This window comes from Elephas maximus, chromosome 15 (assembly GCF_024166365.1).
Source record: "Elephas maximus indicus isolate mEleMax1 chromosome 15, mEleMax1 primary haplotype, whole genome shotgun sequence".
NCBI lineage: Eukaryota > Metazoa > Chordata > Mammalia > Proboscidea > Elephantidae > Elephas > Elephas maximus.
Genome location: NC_064833.1, coordinates 88,453,397 through 88,469,658, shown reverse-complemented (window position 1 = coordinate 88,469,658; position 16,262 = coordinate 88,453,397). Strand labels below are relative to the sequence as shown.

At 37.7% G+C, this 16,262-nt stretch overlaps 1 protein-coding gene across 3 annotated transcripts in view; it reads left to right on the top strand.

Moving 5' to 3' along the window:
* PRKDC (protein kinase, DNA-activated, catalytic subunit) overlaps nt 1-16,262 on the top strand; it is a 321,194-nt gene that overhangs the window by 223,437 nt on the left and 81,495 nt on the right. For all 3 annotated transcript variants that reach the window (XR_007513335.1, XM_049854457.1, XM_049854458.1), the window contains exons 67-68: nt 6,279-6,387; nt 7,698-7,809. Coding sequence is in view for 2 of the 3 variants with exons in the window: in XM_049854457.1 (XP_049710414.1) it covers nt 6,279-6,387; nt 7,698-7,809 (221 nt within the window). In the remaining variant the exon portion in view is untranslated. The remainder of the gene's footprint in view (nt 1-6,278; nt 6,388-7,697; nt 7,810-16,262) is intronic.

Genomic DNA, 16,262 nt, shown 5'->3' with positions numbered 1-16,262 from the left:
GTCCTCGCTCTCTGGTTTCTGTCAGTTTCTTATTCCATTTGGTGCTTGGTTGAGTTCTTTATGTCTTCATTTGACATTTAGGGTCCCAGGATTGACATTATTTCTGTTTTACTTAGTTTTTTTTGGTCTTTGCTGTGGAGGGCAGTGTGGTGCTCCTGTCTACAGTGCCGTGTTGGCTTCACCTCCAGTATTTTGTCTTTTTAGGGCCTATTATAAGTGGTATTGTTTTCCTGATTTCCTTTTCGTATTGTCTTTATATGGTGCATAGAAATCCAACTGATTTTTGCATGTTGATCTTGTATTCTACTGCTCTACTGCATCTATTAGTTACAGTAGTTTTCTTGTGGAGTCTTTTGGGTTCTCTGTGTAGTATCATATCATCCATGAATAGGAATAATTTTACTTCTTTCTTAGCAATTTGGATTCCCTTCATTTCTTTTTCTTGCCATTTTGCTCTAGCTAGGACTTCCAGCACAATGTTAAATAGGAGTGATGATAAAGGGCGTTCTTGTCTTGTTCCCATTCTCAGGGCGAATGTTTTCAGCCTCTTTCCATTAAAAATGATGTTGGCTGTTGGTTTAATATAAAACCCCGCCCACTGCCGTCGAGTTGATTCCAACTCATAGCGACCCTGTAGAACAAAGTAGAACTACCCCATATTAAAAAAATAAATAGATCCCCTTTATTATGTTGAGAAATTTCCATTCTATTCCTATCTTATTGAGAATTTTTATCAGGAATGGGTGTTGGACTTTATCAAATGCTTTTTTTGCATCAATTGAGATGTTCATGTGGTTCTTTTGTTTTATTTATGTGGTGATTATGTTGATTGATTTTCTAACGTTGAACCATCGCTATGGACCTGGTATGAATCCCACTTAGTAGCAGTGTATTATTTTTTTTTTATATGATGCTGAATTCTATTGGCTAGAATTTTGTTGAGAGCTTTTACATCTATATTCATGAAAGATACTGGTTTGTAATTTTCTTTTTATGATGTTTTTGTCTGCTTTTGGTATCACGATTATGCTGGTTTCATAGAATGAATTTGGATGTATTGCTTCCTTTTCTATGTTCTGAAATAGTTTGAGTACTACTGGTGTAAGCTCTTCTCTGAATGTTTGATAAAATTCTCCAGTTAAGGCATGTGTCCCAGGTCTAATTTTTGTTGGGAGTGTTTTTTATTACCTTTCCAATCTCTTCTCTTGTTATGGGTCTGTTCAGATTTTCTACCTCAGTTTGTGTTAGTTTAGGTAAGTAGTGTGTTTCTAGAAATTTTTCTATTTCCTGTAGGTTTTCCAATTTGTTGGAGTACAGTTTTTTATAGTACTCTGTTATGATCCTTTTTATTTCAGTTGGGTCTCTTGTGATGTCCCCCGTTTCATTTCTTATTTGGGTTATTTGCTTCTCCTGTTTTACATTTGTCAGTTTGGCTAATGGTTTGTCGAGTTTGTTGATCCTTTCAAGGAACCAACTTTTGGTTTTGTTGGCTCTTTCTATTATTTTTTTATTCTCTAGTTCATTTATTTCTGCTCTAATCTATATTATTACCTTTCTTCTGGTTGCTGTGGGCTTTTTGTTGTTGTTGTTCTCTTTCTGTTTGTTCAAGTTGTAGGGCTAATGTTTTGATTTTATCCCTATCTTCTTTTTTGATGTGTGCATCTGTTGCTGTCAGTTAACCTCTGGTACTATTTTTGCTATGTCCCAGAGGTTTTGGTGTTATGTCCCTTCCTTCTGATTTGATTGTAGAAATTTTTTATTTCCATCTTTGATTTCTTCTATTACCCAGTGGTTTTTAAGCAAGGTGTTATTCAGTCTTAATGTTTTTTGTTTTCGTTTCGTTCTTGCTATTTCTGTTATTCTGTTTTTGTGGCATTGTGATCAGAGAATATGCTTTATTTCAATATTTTGCATTTTGTTGAGGGTTGCTTTCTGGCCTATGATGTGGTCTATTCTGAAGGATATTCCACGTGCATTGGAGAAGAATGTATGCTTTACTGCTGTTGGGTGGAGTGTTTCATATATGTCTGTGAGGTCAAGATGGTTGATTATGGCCTTTAGGTCTTCTGTATCTTTGCCGAGTTTCTTTCTAGATATTCTGTGCTTTACTGAGAGTGGTGGGTTGATGTCTCCTAAGATTGTGGAACTGTCAGTTTCTCTTTTCAGTGATGTTAGAGTTTATGTATTGTGGAACCCTGTCGTTGGGTGCATAGATATTTATTATGGTTATGTCCTCATGGTGTATTGTCCCTTTAAGCATTATATAATGTCCTTCCTTGTCTTTAGTGATGGATTTTTCTTTTCAAGTCTATTGTATCTGAGATTAGTATTCCATTCCTGCTCTTTTGATTGCTGTTTGTTTGATATCTTTTTTTCCATCCTTCGATTTTTAATATATTTATGTCTTTGTGTATAAATGTTTCTCTTGTAGGCAGCGTATTGATGAGTCATGTTTTTTTTCTCTGTTCTGTCGCTGTCTCTTTACAGGTACATTTAAGCCACTTACATTTAGTGTGGTTATCAATAGGTGTGAGTTTATTGCTGTTATTCTGTAGTGCTTTTTTGTGGTATACGTTTTCTCCGTTCTTCTTACGCTCGTGCTGAATTCCTCCTGTTTGTGGAATTTCTTTTTGTTTCTTTTGTTGTCGATTTCATGTTTACTGAGACTTTATGTTTTTCTTTTTCATATTAATGAGTAGGTTTGTTAACTTTCTTTGTGGTTACTTTGAAATTTACCCTTAATCTTGCTAAGTTTTAATCGGTCTTTTATTATTTGATATTGCCTTGCCTTTGTCTCCGTTTGAAAGTTTTATACCTAACCACATATTCCACTTTTTACTCTCCTGATGTTGTCATTTACAGATGACATCTCTAGTTCCCTGTTTTAAATCTTCTAGTTTTTTTTTTTTTTAATCTTGAACGTTTTTTTACCTAGGTCAGTATCTGGCTGATACTGGCCTTTGTCGTATATTCAGATTGTTGTCTGATGTTGGTTCTCTAACCAAAAAACTCCCTTTAATAATTCTTTCATTTCGGTTTTTACAAATTTCCTTATTTTCTGTTTATCTGGAAATGTCCTAATTTCACATATTGAGAGTTTTGCAGGATATGTCTTTCTTGGTTGGCAATTTTTTTTCTTTCAAGGTTTTGTTTGTCTTTGGTTTTAGTGAGTGTGATTATAATATACCTTGGTGATTTTCTTTTGGGACCTATCCTATATGGGGTTTGATGAGCTTCTTGGATGGTCAGCTTTTCATCTTTCATGATATTAGGGAAGTTTTCTGTCAGCAGCTCTTCAGTGATCCTCTGTGTGTTTTCTATTTTCTCCCCCTGTTCTGGGACTCTGGTCACTCACAGATTTTTGCTTTTGATTGTATCTCACATCATTCTCAGGGTTTCTTCATTCTTTTTTATGAGTTTTCCTCAAAGTGATGTCCATGGATTTGTCTTCAATTTCACTGATCCTATTTTCCATTGTTTCAAATTTGCTCCTAAAACCTTTCTGAAATTTTGTCATTTATCTTTTGGATTTGTAATTGCTGCTTTTTATGATTTCTAATTGTTTATTTATTTCAATTTTTGGTTCATGTATTATTTTCCTGAATTCTTTTGTTGCTTTGTGTTGTCCTTGATTTTGGCTGTTTTGGTTGGTTTTGTCTGTGTTTTCCATGATTTTGTCTGTGTTTTCCTTAACCCTTTTCCTAATCTCTTAGTAAGCTCTGAATATTAAAGACTTTTTTAATTCCCTACCAGGCAGTCCCAGTGCCTTTTCTTCTGCTGGAAGGCCATCAAGTGCTTTATTTTAGTCACTTACTGGAGCCATCTTATCCCAGTTTTTTAATGTTTTGATATTGTCTGCTGTCTTCGAGACATTTAGGAATTATTTTCTTTATCTATTGATTGTAGGTTTGTTTGTTTTGCCCTGCTTTTTTGTTTTGGTTGGTTATATCTGGGCATGTGGGCTGGCCGTTCTTTATTGTTTGCTCATCTATGGGCATAATAGTTCCTATCATCTTATTTGGGTATGCAGGGCTGGTCACTTAGGTATGGTGCAGCAGGGCATGCCCAGCAGGCAGGGAAAGGATGAAGTAGGGTTGGTTGTCTGCAGCATGAACTGGTTTGGAGCAGGGTCTCAAACAGGGCCATAGCAGGCTGAGGCGAAGACCAGCAGGGAGGGGCCTGGGTTATGGGCAGGTTCACCTCCTTGCCATGGGGTGTGGTGAGGCAGGACCCAAGCCAGTGTGGAGGATTCTGGGGTCCACCCAGCAGGGTGGAGGAAAGAGGTAGGAGGGGGGTGAAGGCAGGGGCAGAGGCGTTATATGGAGGAGGGTAATAGGATGTCTTGATACTTTTGTTCCCAGCAGTTGAGGCTGTGAGGATGGGCTGGTTCTTGCCACTGTTCACCAGAGGGGTAACGGGTTGAAGGCACATGCTCTTGTTGTTACTGGGTGAGGAAGTCTGGGCTCCTCCTTGAGTTGCAGCCAGGAAACATGATCTTACTTAGCCCTACGTATGTTCATGCTGTATTTCTATCTCCTGTTGGGAATTCAGTTGAGGCACCTTTCTGCATGAGGGATTTGTTAGCTTTATTCCAAGATGGCCACACTCTGTCATGCTGTTTGACTGGGAACCTCCACTCCATATCTCTACTTCTTTGACATTTTCTAGTTTCTCCTTCTGAGTGGCTTTCCATCTAATAGTTTATCCTTTCATTCCAGCTTCAGGGTTCCAGGATTGATATCTGTATCTATTTTACTTGATTTTTCGGGTCTTTGTTGCAGTGGGATGGCTTAGTGTGTCTGACTAGTATGATGTCTTGGCTCTGCTTCTCCCAATTAATGGATACTCTGATTTTTAAAAATTGGTGACAAATAGAGGCAATGATAGCTGATTGTATCAGTTTTATTGATTTCATTGGAATGAAATATAATTTGAAATCTTAATTATAATCAAAAATTTAAGCTATTTGTTGATTGCTTCTTTGACTTAATTTTTAATCACTATGAGACATATTGTATGACTAATACACTTGTAGGGTATTTGATGTATTTCATGTTTTAGAGAACTATCTTAAAAGTTAAAGTAGTAGGATTTTTACATATGACGCCAAAAGCATGAGCAACAGCAACAACAAAAATAGATAACTTGGATTTCATCTATTAAGAACTTCAGTGAATTAAGGACACTGTCAAGAAAGTGAAGAGACAGTCTACAAAATGGCGGACTATATTTGCAGAGCACATATCTGATAAAGACCTAGCACCCAGAAAATATTAAGAACGCTTCCAACTTACCAACAAAAAGACAAACAACCCAATTTAAAAGTGGGCAAAGGACTTGAGTAGACATTACTCCAGAGAACATATACAAACAGCCAAAAAGCACATGAAAAGATGGTCAGCATCGTTAGTTATTAGGGAAATGCACATCTAAACCACAGTGAGGTGTAGTTTCACACTCTAGGATGACTAGAATAAAAAAAAGAAAAATTGACGAGTGTTGGTGAGGATGTGGAAACCCTCGTGCATTGCTGATGGGAATGTAAAATGATGCAGCCACTGCGGAAAACAGTTTGATGGCTCTTCAGAAAGCTTAACTTAGAATTACCAAATGACCCAGCAATTCCATTCCTAGGTACATACCCCAAAGAACTGAAAACAGGAACTTAAACAAGTACATGTATGCACATGTTTACAGCAGCACTATTCACAATAGCCAAAAGGTGGAAATAGCCTGAATGTCCATCAGCAGACGTATGGATAAACAAATTGTCGTATGTCCGAAATATTATTTATCCATAAAGAGAAGTGAAGTCTTGGTACACACTGTTACATGGGTGGACCTCAAATACATTATGCTAAGTGAAGGCAGGCAGATAGAAAGGTTATATATTGTACGATTCCATTGATATTAAATATCCGTAATAGATAAATCCACAGAGACAGAAAGGGTTATATATTGTACGATTCCATTTACATTAAATATCCATAATAGATAAATCCACAGAGACAGAAAACAGAGGTGGTTGCCAGGGGCTGGGAGTGTAGGGAATGGTGGGAGTGTAGGGAATGGGGAGAAGTGGCTATGCCATAGGGTAAAGGATTTTTCTTGGTAATGATGGAAGTGTTTTGCCACCACTGGATAGAGGTGGGGGCTGTGTAACATTGTGATGTACTAAATAACTGGTTAATTTTATGTTATTTGAATTTTACCTCCATAAATTATTTAAAAAAAAAATTAAAATAGTAAACTGAATGATAAACATGCTTTTTTTCCAGACTTATTCCAGTATTGATGTCCTCTTACACAGAAGTAGACTTACCAAGTTGCAGTCTGTACAAGCTTTAACAGAAATTCAGGAGTTTATCAGCTTTATAAGCAAACCAGGTAAATTTTTAAACTACCATTATGTTCTTCTTTTGTAACTGAGAGAGTTTTAACAGGTGATTTTTTGCTCAGTGAAAGTGCATATTTCTTAACGTATGGGTAAGAAACTGTTTTGAGTTCATTCAATGAATTTTATTTTTGAGGTCAATGAACTAAATGTTTAAAATGGTTAAGCACTATTGTGGGCACTGGGGATGTAAAGCCAAGTAAGAGATAAGCAGATGGGTGGTTTTGACTAAGTGTGGCTCCTGCTGAGGAAGAGTGCAAGGCGTACCATGTGAAACAAGTGAGGAGGCCTCACCTGGCCTGAGCTGGCAGTGGCCTCCTGGAGGAAAGTTCTCAGTTGAATGTGGAAATGGAGTGGGGTTTGCAGCGTGTCTGCTCCAGTGTCTCCAGAGGTAACTGTAACTGGTGCCAGGTGTCCAGGGCCTGTGGGGAAGTGAGGCTACGGTGTCAATGCCCAGACCACGAAAGTCTTTGTGTCAGGAGAGGGTGGATTTTATCCTGGTACCTATGGGAAACCATCAAAGACGTTAAAGGAAAGAGTCAGTCTTTGCAAAGGTGAAATTCATTAGTTGTAACTCTGAATTTTAATTTTGTCCTAAATAACCAAACCAAACCCAGTGCTGCTGAGTCAATTCCGACTCATAGGGACCCTGTAGGACAGAGTTGAACTGCCCCATAGAGTTTCCAAGGAGCGCCTGGTGGATTCGAACAGCCGACCTTTTGGTTAGCAGCCATAGCACTTAACCACTACCTCACCAGGGTTTCCTTGTCCCAAATAGTTAAATATGAAAGATACTTTTCAGGGTAGTAACAGAAAATTAGTATTCGTCTGTCTACATAATTGTACTCTGTTTTAAACTTGGAGAATTATTTTGCAAGTATGTGTCACTACTGAGGTATCATTCATTTTCCAGGGGCTATGTTAATCTCTTTATGTTAGTTTTTTGTAGGTTTTTTTATCCTCCTTTTCTAGAGGTTTAGAGGGATTACATGATTGGCCTAAGCTACTAAGTAAAAGATCCAAATTTTGAGCCCAGCTCTTCTAAGCTTGTTAATGTAGTAAATGAATTACACATGCTTATTTCCCCATCTTTACATCCCTTAGTAATTGAGTTTAATGTCAGAACATATTAGATTTAGCACAATAACTTTACATTTTTTTGTGGAATAAAATGCAAGTTTTTTTTTTTCATGGTTTTGTTTTTAATTTGGATAAGAAATTTATATTTCTGTTTACTAGTGGCTTTGTCAGTTGGTCTTGTCATTAAGCAATGAATACAGTCATCCTTTAATATTATTTTTAGGTAACTTAACATCCCAAGTTCCCCTTAAGAGACTTCTAAAAACCTGGACGAACAGATACCCTGATGCTAAAATGGACCCAATGAGCATCTGGGATGATATCATCACAAATCGGTAAGATATGACCCTGCTGAGTAAAATATGGGCTCTTTTCTGAAACTGTCAGAATGTTTTTTCACCTAAACCATAGTTTAGAAAAACGTGAGGCTTGAGTCTAGTGTAGAGCCTGTCACTTTGTCAATGTCACATTTAAGTTATCCTGACAAAGGACCTGCGTCAGCGTGTGCCCCTGACTCCCATGGCCCCTACAGAAGTTCTTCCACTCACTTTGGATTCATACTTGTGGCAGCAAGAGAAGTCGGGGATCAGTGGGGACAGCGGCACATTACTTCTCTCCGGACTGAATTTTAGGTCGTGAAATGACAGCAAAGAAAATACCATGGAATGGTCTTTATTATTCTTATTACTATAACTTGAATTTTTGACACTCCATCTTCTTCCTCCCAACTCCATTACATAATTTTTTTTTTATCACTTAACCAGGCCTGATATAATTTTTTTATTTGCATCTTAACCTTGTAACAACCCTGGGCAGATTTTAACTGCATATTGGAGAGAGGAGGCAGTACAATCAGAGAGGTGTATCTTCTTTCCATTATGCCATGCTTCCTCTCCTCCTACACAGTTTTTATTTCGTGATAAGTTCTTACCTATAGAAAAGTTAGAAGTAGAACTTTCCTGTATATCCTTTGTCAGAATTCATCAATTTCTAACATTTTGCCCCATTTGCTTTTTTATTCTCTCCACACATACATGTCTTATTTATTTTCTAAACCATTTGAGGGACAGTTGCAAACCTCATATTCCTTTACTTCAAAGAGTGTCCTCTATGTAACCCCAGTACGGTTATCAACTTCACTGCTTTCATTTAATCTACAGCCCAATTTCACTTTATCAGTTGTCCCGCTAATATCCTTCATAGCATTTTCTTCCCCTCTAGGACAGGGCCCAGTCCAGGAGCATATACTTCATTTAGTTGATAAGTCTTTTTAGTCTCCTTTATTCAAGAATGATTACTCAGCCTTTCTTTGTCTTTCAGACTTCTTTTTTTTTTAAGTAATATTTTATTGTATTTTCGATGAAGATTTACACAGCAGTTTCGGTTCTCATTCAACAATTTCTTACACAGGTTGTTCAGTGACATTGGTTATATTTTTCACAATGCATGAACTTTTCTGTATTTCCATTTTGATTGTTCCTTTTCCATTCATCTAGTTTCCCTGCACCCTTACATTCTCATCTTCGTTTTAAAGTAATTGTTGACCATTTGGTTTCAAAAAAATCCATTGCCATCAAGTCAAGTCCAACTCATAGCAACCGTATAGGACAGAGTAGAACTGCCCCACAGGGTTTCCAAGGCTGTAAATCTTTACGGATGAGGACTGCTACATCTTTCTCCTGCAGAGCCGCTGGTAGGTTAGAACCATCGCCCTTTCCATTACCAGCTGAGTGCTTAACTACTGTGCCACCAGGACTCCATTGGTCTCAAATAGGTGATTTTTTAAAGCAGTACAGTACTCACAGGTGATACTCATTTTTTTGTGATCCAATTTAGTATTTATCTACAAAGGAACCTCAAGTTAGTTTCAGTTCAAGGTTTGAAAAGTATCTCAGATCCATAATCTCGGGGAGTCCCCCAGTCCCAACCAGTCTGGTAGGCTTTTTTTTTTTTGTAGGAATTTGCGGTTCTGCTCCACATTTTTCTCCCATTTTGTCAGGATCCATCTATTGTGGCCCTGATTAGAACAGTCAGTAGTGGTAGTTGGGCACCATATAGTTCTTCTGGTCTTAGGGTAGATGAGGACATGGTTCACATAGACTGTTTGTCCTGTAGACTAGTTTCTTCTCTGAGTCTTTGGTTTCCTTCTTTTTCTTTTGCTGCAGGTGAGTAGAGACCAATAGTTGTATCATAGATGGCCGCTCACAAGCTTGTAAAACCCCAGACACTACTCACCAAATTGGGATGTAAAACATAACTTTATGAACTGTATTATGCAGTTGACTGAGATATCCTATGAGACTATGGTCCTAATCCTTCAAACCCAAAAATCCAATCCTGTGAGGTATTTGGTTATGTCTAAGAAGTCTCTGTAACTATGACCGTATGTGCTTTATTATGTATGTGAATGTATGTGTATATAGTCACATAGGTGCATATACATTTACATATGCATACACCTGTATGTATACACGTATATACATACCTATACACATATATGCCTACATACATACATGTATACCTGCACATGTATTTTTTGCTGTTTCTGCTGTTGTTTCATGTTCAAATTGTCTCAGTTTTGGTGGGTGGAAGCCCCTAAAGATGGCTTCTGAGTCCTTTTGACATGCCTCCGTCATATTTTTTGATGTCACAACAAGATATTCCAGGCTTATCCCTCAAAGTTATTCTGTTTTCTTCTAGAAATTGGATAGCTTTAGTTCATATTATGAGCCACCGCAGGATAAGTTCTGTAAATAGTGTGAGATAGTAACATTCGTTTTTTTCTGTGTAACTATCTAGTATCCTAGCACTTATTGAAGTTTTTTTTTCCCCCACAATTGAATTGCCTTGGCACCTAACTTGAAAATCAGTTGACCATTTATATGTGTGGATTATTTTTTGAATTCTCTAGTCTTTTCCTTGATTTATATGTATATGTATATCTTTTCACAATATCAATCTCGATTACTGTAGCTTTATAGTAAGCGTTGCATAAGTGTTGAAAGTAGGTAGCGTGAGGGCTCTATGTTCTTTTTGCAAATTAATTTAGGTTATTTGCATTTACTTACATATTAAAAGAATCAGCATGTCGATTTCTACAAAAGAAAAACCTGCTGAGATTTTGATTGGGATTGCATTGACTCTGTGGATCAATTTAAGGGAGAATTGCATTCTTAACAATGTTGTTAATTAGTAGCAGTCAACTCTGATCTGACTCACGGGGACCTTATATATAACAGAGCGAAACATTGCCCGGTCCTGTGCCATCCCTACAGTTGTTGGTATGTTGCAGCTGACGTATCAGTCTCTCAAGGAGGTTTTCTTTCGTTCTTGCTGACCCTCTGCTTTTCCAAGCCTTGTGTCCTTTTCTAGCGATTGTCCTGATGACGTGTGCAGAGTAAGTAAGCCAATGTCTTACCATCCTTGTTTCTAAGGAGCATTCTGACTGTACTTCTTCTAAAACGAATTTGTTCTTCTGGCAGTTCATGGTAAACTCGGCATTCTTCACCAAAACCAAATTCAGATGCATCAATTCTTCTTTTTCATTGTCCAGCTTTCACACGCATATGAGGTGATTGAAAATACCATGGCTTGGGGCAGGCACACCTTAGTCAATAAAGTGACATCTTTGCTTTTTAACACTTTAAAGATGTCTTTTGCAGTAGATTTTCCCAATGCAGTATGTCATTTCTTGACTGCTGCTTTCATGGGCATTGCTTGTTGCATCAACCAAAAAAAAAAAAACCCATTGCCATCCAGTCAATTCCAACTCATAGCGATCCTATGGGACATAGTATAACTACCCCATAGGGTTTCCAAGGAACTGCTGGTGGATTTGAACTGCCGACCTTTTGGTTAGCAGTTGAGCTCTTAACCACTGTACCACCAGGGCTCCTTGTTGATACAAGTAGAAAGATATCTTGACAACTTCAATTTCTTTGCAATTTATCATGATTCTGATTATCAGACCAGTTGTGAGGATTTTAGCTTTTTTTATATTCTGGTAATCCATACTGAAGACTGTAGTCTTTGACTTTCATTAGTAAGTACTTCAAGTCGTCTTCAATTGTAGTAAGGTTATGTTATCTGCATTTTGCTGGTTGTTAACGAATCTTTCTCCAATCCTGATGCCCTGTTTTTCTTCATACAGTCCAGCTTCTTAGATCATTTGTTCAGCGTACAGACTGAATAAGTGAGGTGAAAGGATATAACCCTGATGTGCACCTTTATGATTTTAAACTATGCAGTATTCCCTTATTCTGTTTGAACAACTGCATCTTAATGCATGTACAGGTTCTGCATGAGCACAATTAAGTGTTCTATAGTTCCCGTTCTTTGTAACGTTATCTGGAGCCCTAGAGGCACAGTGCCTTTTTAATGATCTTTCACTTTCTTCATTTCTGATGCCCTTGTTGTCTTCTCACAGTTCTTCAGGGCTTTGATCATTAGTGTTCAGTGCATCCTATTTATTCTTGAGATTGTCTCTAAATTTAGGTGTGATGTATTCAAGGTCATACTCTGGCTTTACTAAACTTGTTTTGATTTTCTTCAGCTTCAGCTTGAACTTACACATGAGCAATTGCTGGTCTGTTCCACAGTTGGCTCCTGGCATTGTCTTGACTGATAATATTGAGCTTCTTTATCATATCTTTCCACAGATGTAGTTTATTTGATTCCTGTGTAAATTATCCATGCATCTTGATTGCATATTTGATCAATTTCAACCTGTAGCAGTTTATAAAATCTTCAATTTCTTCATCATTAGCATTTGTGGATAGTGTATAAATTTGAATAATAGTCTTATTAACTGGTCTTCCTTGTAGGCATATGGATATTAACTTACCACTGGCTGTGTTGTACTTCAGGGTAGACATTGAGATATTCTTTTTGATGAAGAATGCAGCGCCATTCTTCTCCAAGTTGTTGTTCCTGGCATAGTAGACCATGCATATGATCATAGGATTCAAAATGGCTAATGAATCCATTTCAGCTCACCTATACAGTTCCTAGGATATTGATCTTCAAGTGTCCCATTTCATTTTTGATGACATCCAGTTTTCCTTGATTTGCTTCATACATTCTATGTTCTGATTACTAATTGCAGCTGTTCCTTCTCATTTTGAGTCGTGCCACATCAGCATATGAAGGTCCCAAAGGCTTTACTCCACCCACATCATTAAGGTCAACTCTACTTTGAGGAGGCATCTCTTCCCCAGTTGTATTTTGACTGCTTTTCAAGTTGAGAGGCTCATCTTCTAGCACTATATCTGGTAATGTTCTGTTATTGTTCATTAGGTTTTCATTGGCTTATTTTCAGAAGTAGGTCTCCAGACCCTTCCTCCTAGTCCATCTTAGTCTGGCTGCTCTGCTAAAACCCTGCTGGTATTTGAAATACTGGTGGCATAGCTTCAAGCATCATAACGACACAAAACCTACCACAGTATGACAAACTGACAGACAAGTTCTTATCAATATAGAGTTTTCTAGTTCAGGAATATGAATTTAATTTTTTTTAGCAATGATTGGTGTCTTTTAGTGTGGAGATCTGGAATGTCTTTTGTTAGTTTATTTCTAATTATTTTATGGCTTTTTGCACTGTTGTATGGAGGTTTTAAATTTTTTAATTTTCCTGTTATTTTCTGTTCATATAAAATTTTTTTATATTGTATTCTTGCTAACTTCACTTACTAATTCTCATTCTTGTTTTCCAGATTCCCTGGGATTTTCTATGTGAATAATCCCATCATCCGCAAATAGGAACAGTTTTACTTCTTCCTTTCCAAACTTTATACTTTCTGTTTCATTTTCTTTCTACAATGATGAAGCCCTCCAGTGCAATCTTGAATAAAAGTGATGAAGCCAGTGCCCTTGTCCTATTCCTACTATTAGGAAAAACAATTCAGTCATTCACCATTAAGTATGATGTTGTAGTTGTTGTTGTTAGGTACTGTCGAGTTGGTTCTGACTCGTAGTGACCCTACGTGCCATAGAATAAAGCACTGCCAGGTCCTGCACCATCCTCACAGTTTTGTTACACTTGAGCCCATTGTTGCAGCCACTGTGTCAACCCATCTTGTTGAGGGTCTTCCTCTTTCTGCTCCCCCTCTACTTTACCAAACATGATGTCACTCTCCAGGGACTGATCTCTCCTGATAACCTGTCCAAAGTACATGAGATGTAGTCTTGCCAGCCTTGCTTCTAAGGTGCATTCTGCCTGTACTTCCTCCAAGACAGATTTGTTCATTCTTTTGGCAGTCCATGGTATATTCAGTATTCTTCACCAGTACCATAATCCAGATGCATTAGTTCTTCTTCAGTCTTCTTTGTTCATTGTCCAGCTTTCACATACATATGAGGCGATTGAAAATACCATGGCTTGGGTCAGGCACACCTTAGTCTTCAAGGTGACATCTTTGATTTTTTATCACTTTAAAGAGGTCTTTTGCAGCACATTTGCCCAGTGCAATGTGCCGTTTGATTTCTTGACTGCTGCTTCCATGACTGTTTATTGTGGATCCAAGTAGAATGAGATCCTTGACAACTTCAGTCTTTTCTCCATTTATCATGATATTGCTTCTTGGTCCAGTTGCGAGGATTTTTGTTTTCTTTATGTTGAGGTGTAATCCATACTGAAGGCTGTGGTTTTTGATCTTCATCAGTAAGTGCTTCAAGTCCTCTTTACTTTCAGCAAGCAAGGTTGTGTCATCTGCATAACGCAGGTTGTTAATGAGTTTTCCTCCAATCCTGATGCTCTGTTCTTCTTCATATAGTCCAGCTCTCAGATTATTTGCTCAGCATACAGATTTAATAGGTATGGTGAAAGGATACAACCCTGACACACACCTTTTGTGACTTAAAACCATGCAGTATCCCCTTGTTCTGTGGAATGACTGCCTGTTGATCTATGTCAAGATTCCTCGTGAGCACAATTAAGTGTTCTGGAATCCTCATTCTTTGCAATGACATCCATAGTTTGTTATGATCCGCATAGTCAAATGCCTTTGCATAGTCAATAAAACACGGGTAAACATCTTTCTGGTGTATTCTGCTTTTAGCCAGGATCCATCTGACATCAGCAATGATATCCCTGGTTCCACGTCCTCTTCTGAATACAGGTTGAATTTCTGGCAGTTCCCTGTCAGTGTACTGCTGTAACTGCCTTCGAATGATCTTCAGCAAAATTTTACTTGTGTGTGATATTAATATTGTTCAGTAATTTCAGCATTTGCTTAGATTCCCTTTCTTTGGAATAGGCATAAATATGGATCTCTTCTAGTCCGTTGGCCACAGATCTGTAAGCACTTCCAGCACTGCATCGATACGTTGAAACATCTCAATTAGCATTCCGTCAGTTTCTGGAGCCTTATATTTCACCAGTGCCTTTGGTGCAGGGTGGACCTCTTCTTTCAGTGCCATCAGTTCCCGATCATATGCTACCTCCTGAAATGGCTGAACGTTGGCCAATTTTTTGGGGTATAGTGATTCTGTGTATTTCTTCCATGCATCCTGTATCGTTTAATATTTTCCCTGTCGAACCCTTCAGTTTTGCAACTCAGGCCTTGAATTTTTTTCTTCAGTCCCTTTGGCTTGAGAAATGCTGAGAGTGTTCTTCCCTTTTCTAACTCCAGGTCTTTGTACATGTCGTTATAATACTTTGATTTCTTGAGCCACCCTTTGAAATCTTCTGTTCATCTCTTTGACTTCAACATTGGTATGATACTAGTTGTAGTTTTTCGTAGATGCTGCTTACAGATTGAGCAGCTCCCCTTCTGTTCCTGGTTTTCTAATAGCTTTTAAAATTTTTTATCATGAGTGAGTGTTGAATTTTGTCAGGTGCTTTTTTTGTATCTATTGAATTGATTGCATTGCTCTCCTCCTTACATGTGTTTTTGGTGAATTGCATTGATTGCTTTTTGAATATGAAACCAATCTTGCATTCTTGGCCTAAACTGTATATGGTTATGGTTTATTATCCTTTTAATGTATTCTTTGATATGCTAACATTTTGTTAAGGATTTTAGCATCTGTGTTCACGTGGGATAATGGTCTGTAGATTTCTTTCTTGTATTGTCTTTGTCAGGTTTTGGTATTATGGATATGCTGGTCTCTTAAAGGACCCCTGGTTGCGCAATGGTTAAGCAGTGACAGGTTTTGTTTTGTTGTTTTTTGGGGGCCTCATATGTGTTGGAATATGTTCCCCTCCCGCTTTTCCAAAAATGTGTTTTACTTGAATATTTGATAGAATTTGCTAGTGAAAGTCATCTGAGACTGAAGTTTTGGAGAATTTGGGGAAGATTTTTGGTAACACATTTAATTTCTTCAATAGTTATAAAACCAAAAAAAAAAAAACACAAACCTGTTGCCATTGTGTCGATTCTGAGTCATATTGACCCTATAGTACAGAGTAGAATTGCCCCATAGGGTTTCCAAGGAGTGGCTGGTAAATTTAAACTGCCAGCCATTTTGGTTAGCCCCTTAACTCTTAACCACCATGCCACCAGGGCTCCTGAATAGTTATAGTGCTATTTTAGTTTTCTGTTCTGTTTTGTGTCAATTTGATTAAGTTGTGTTTTCAAAAAATTTTTCCATTTCATTGAGGTTGTCAGTTTCTTGGCATAAAGTTGTTTATAAGATTCTCTTATATCCTTCTTTGTTATTTCTAGGATCTTCATTAAAAAAAAAAGATTGTAATTGAGTCAATTCCGACTCAGAGTGACTCTATAAAACAGAGTAGAACTGTCGCTAGGGTTTCCAAGGAGCAGCTGGTGGATTTGAACTGCCGACCTTT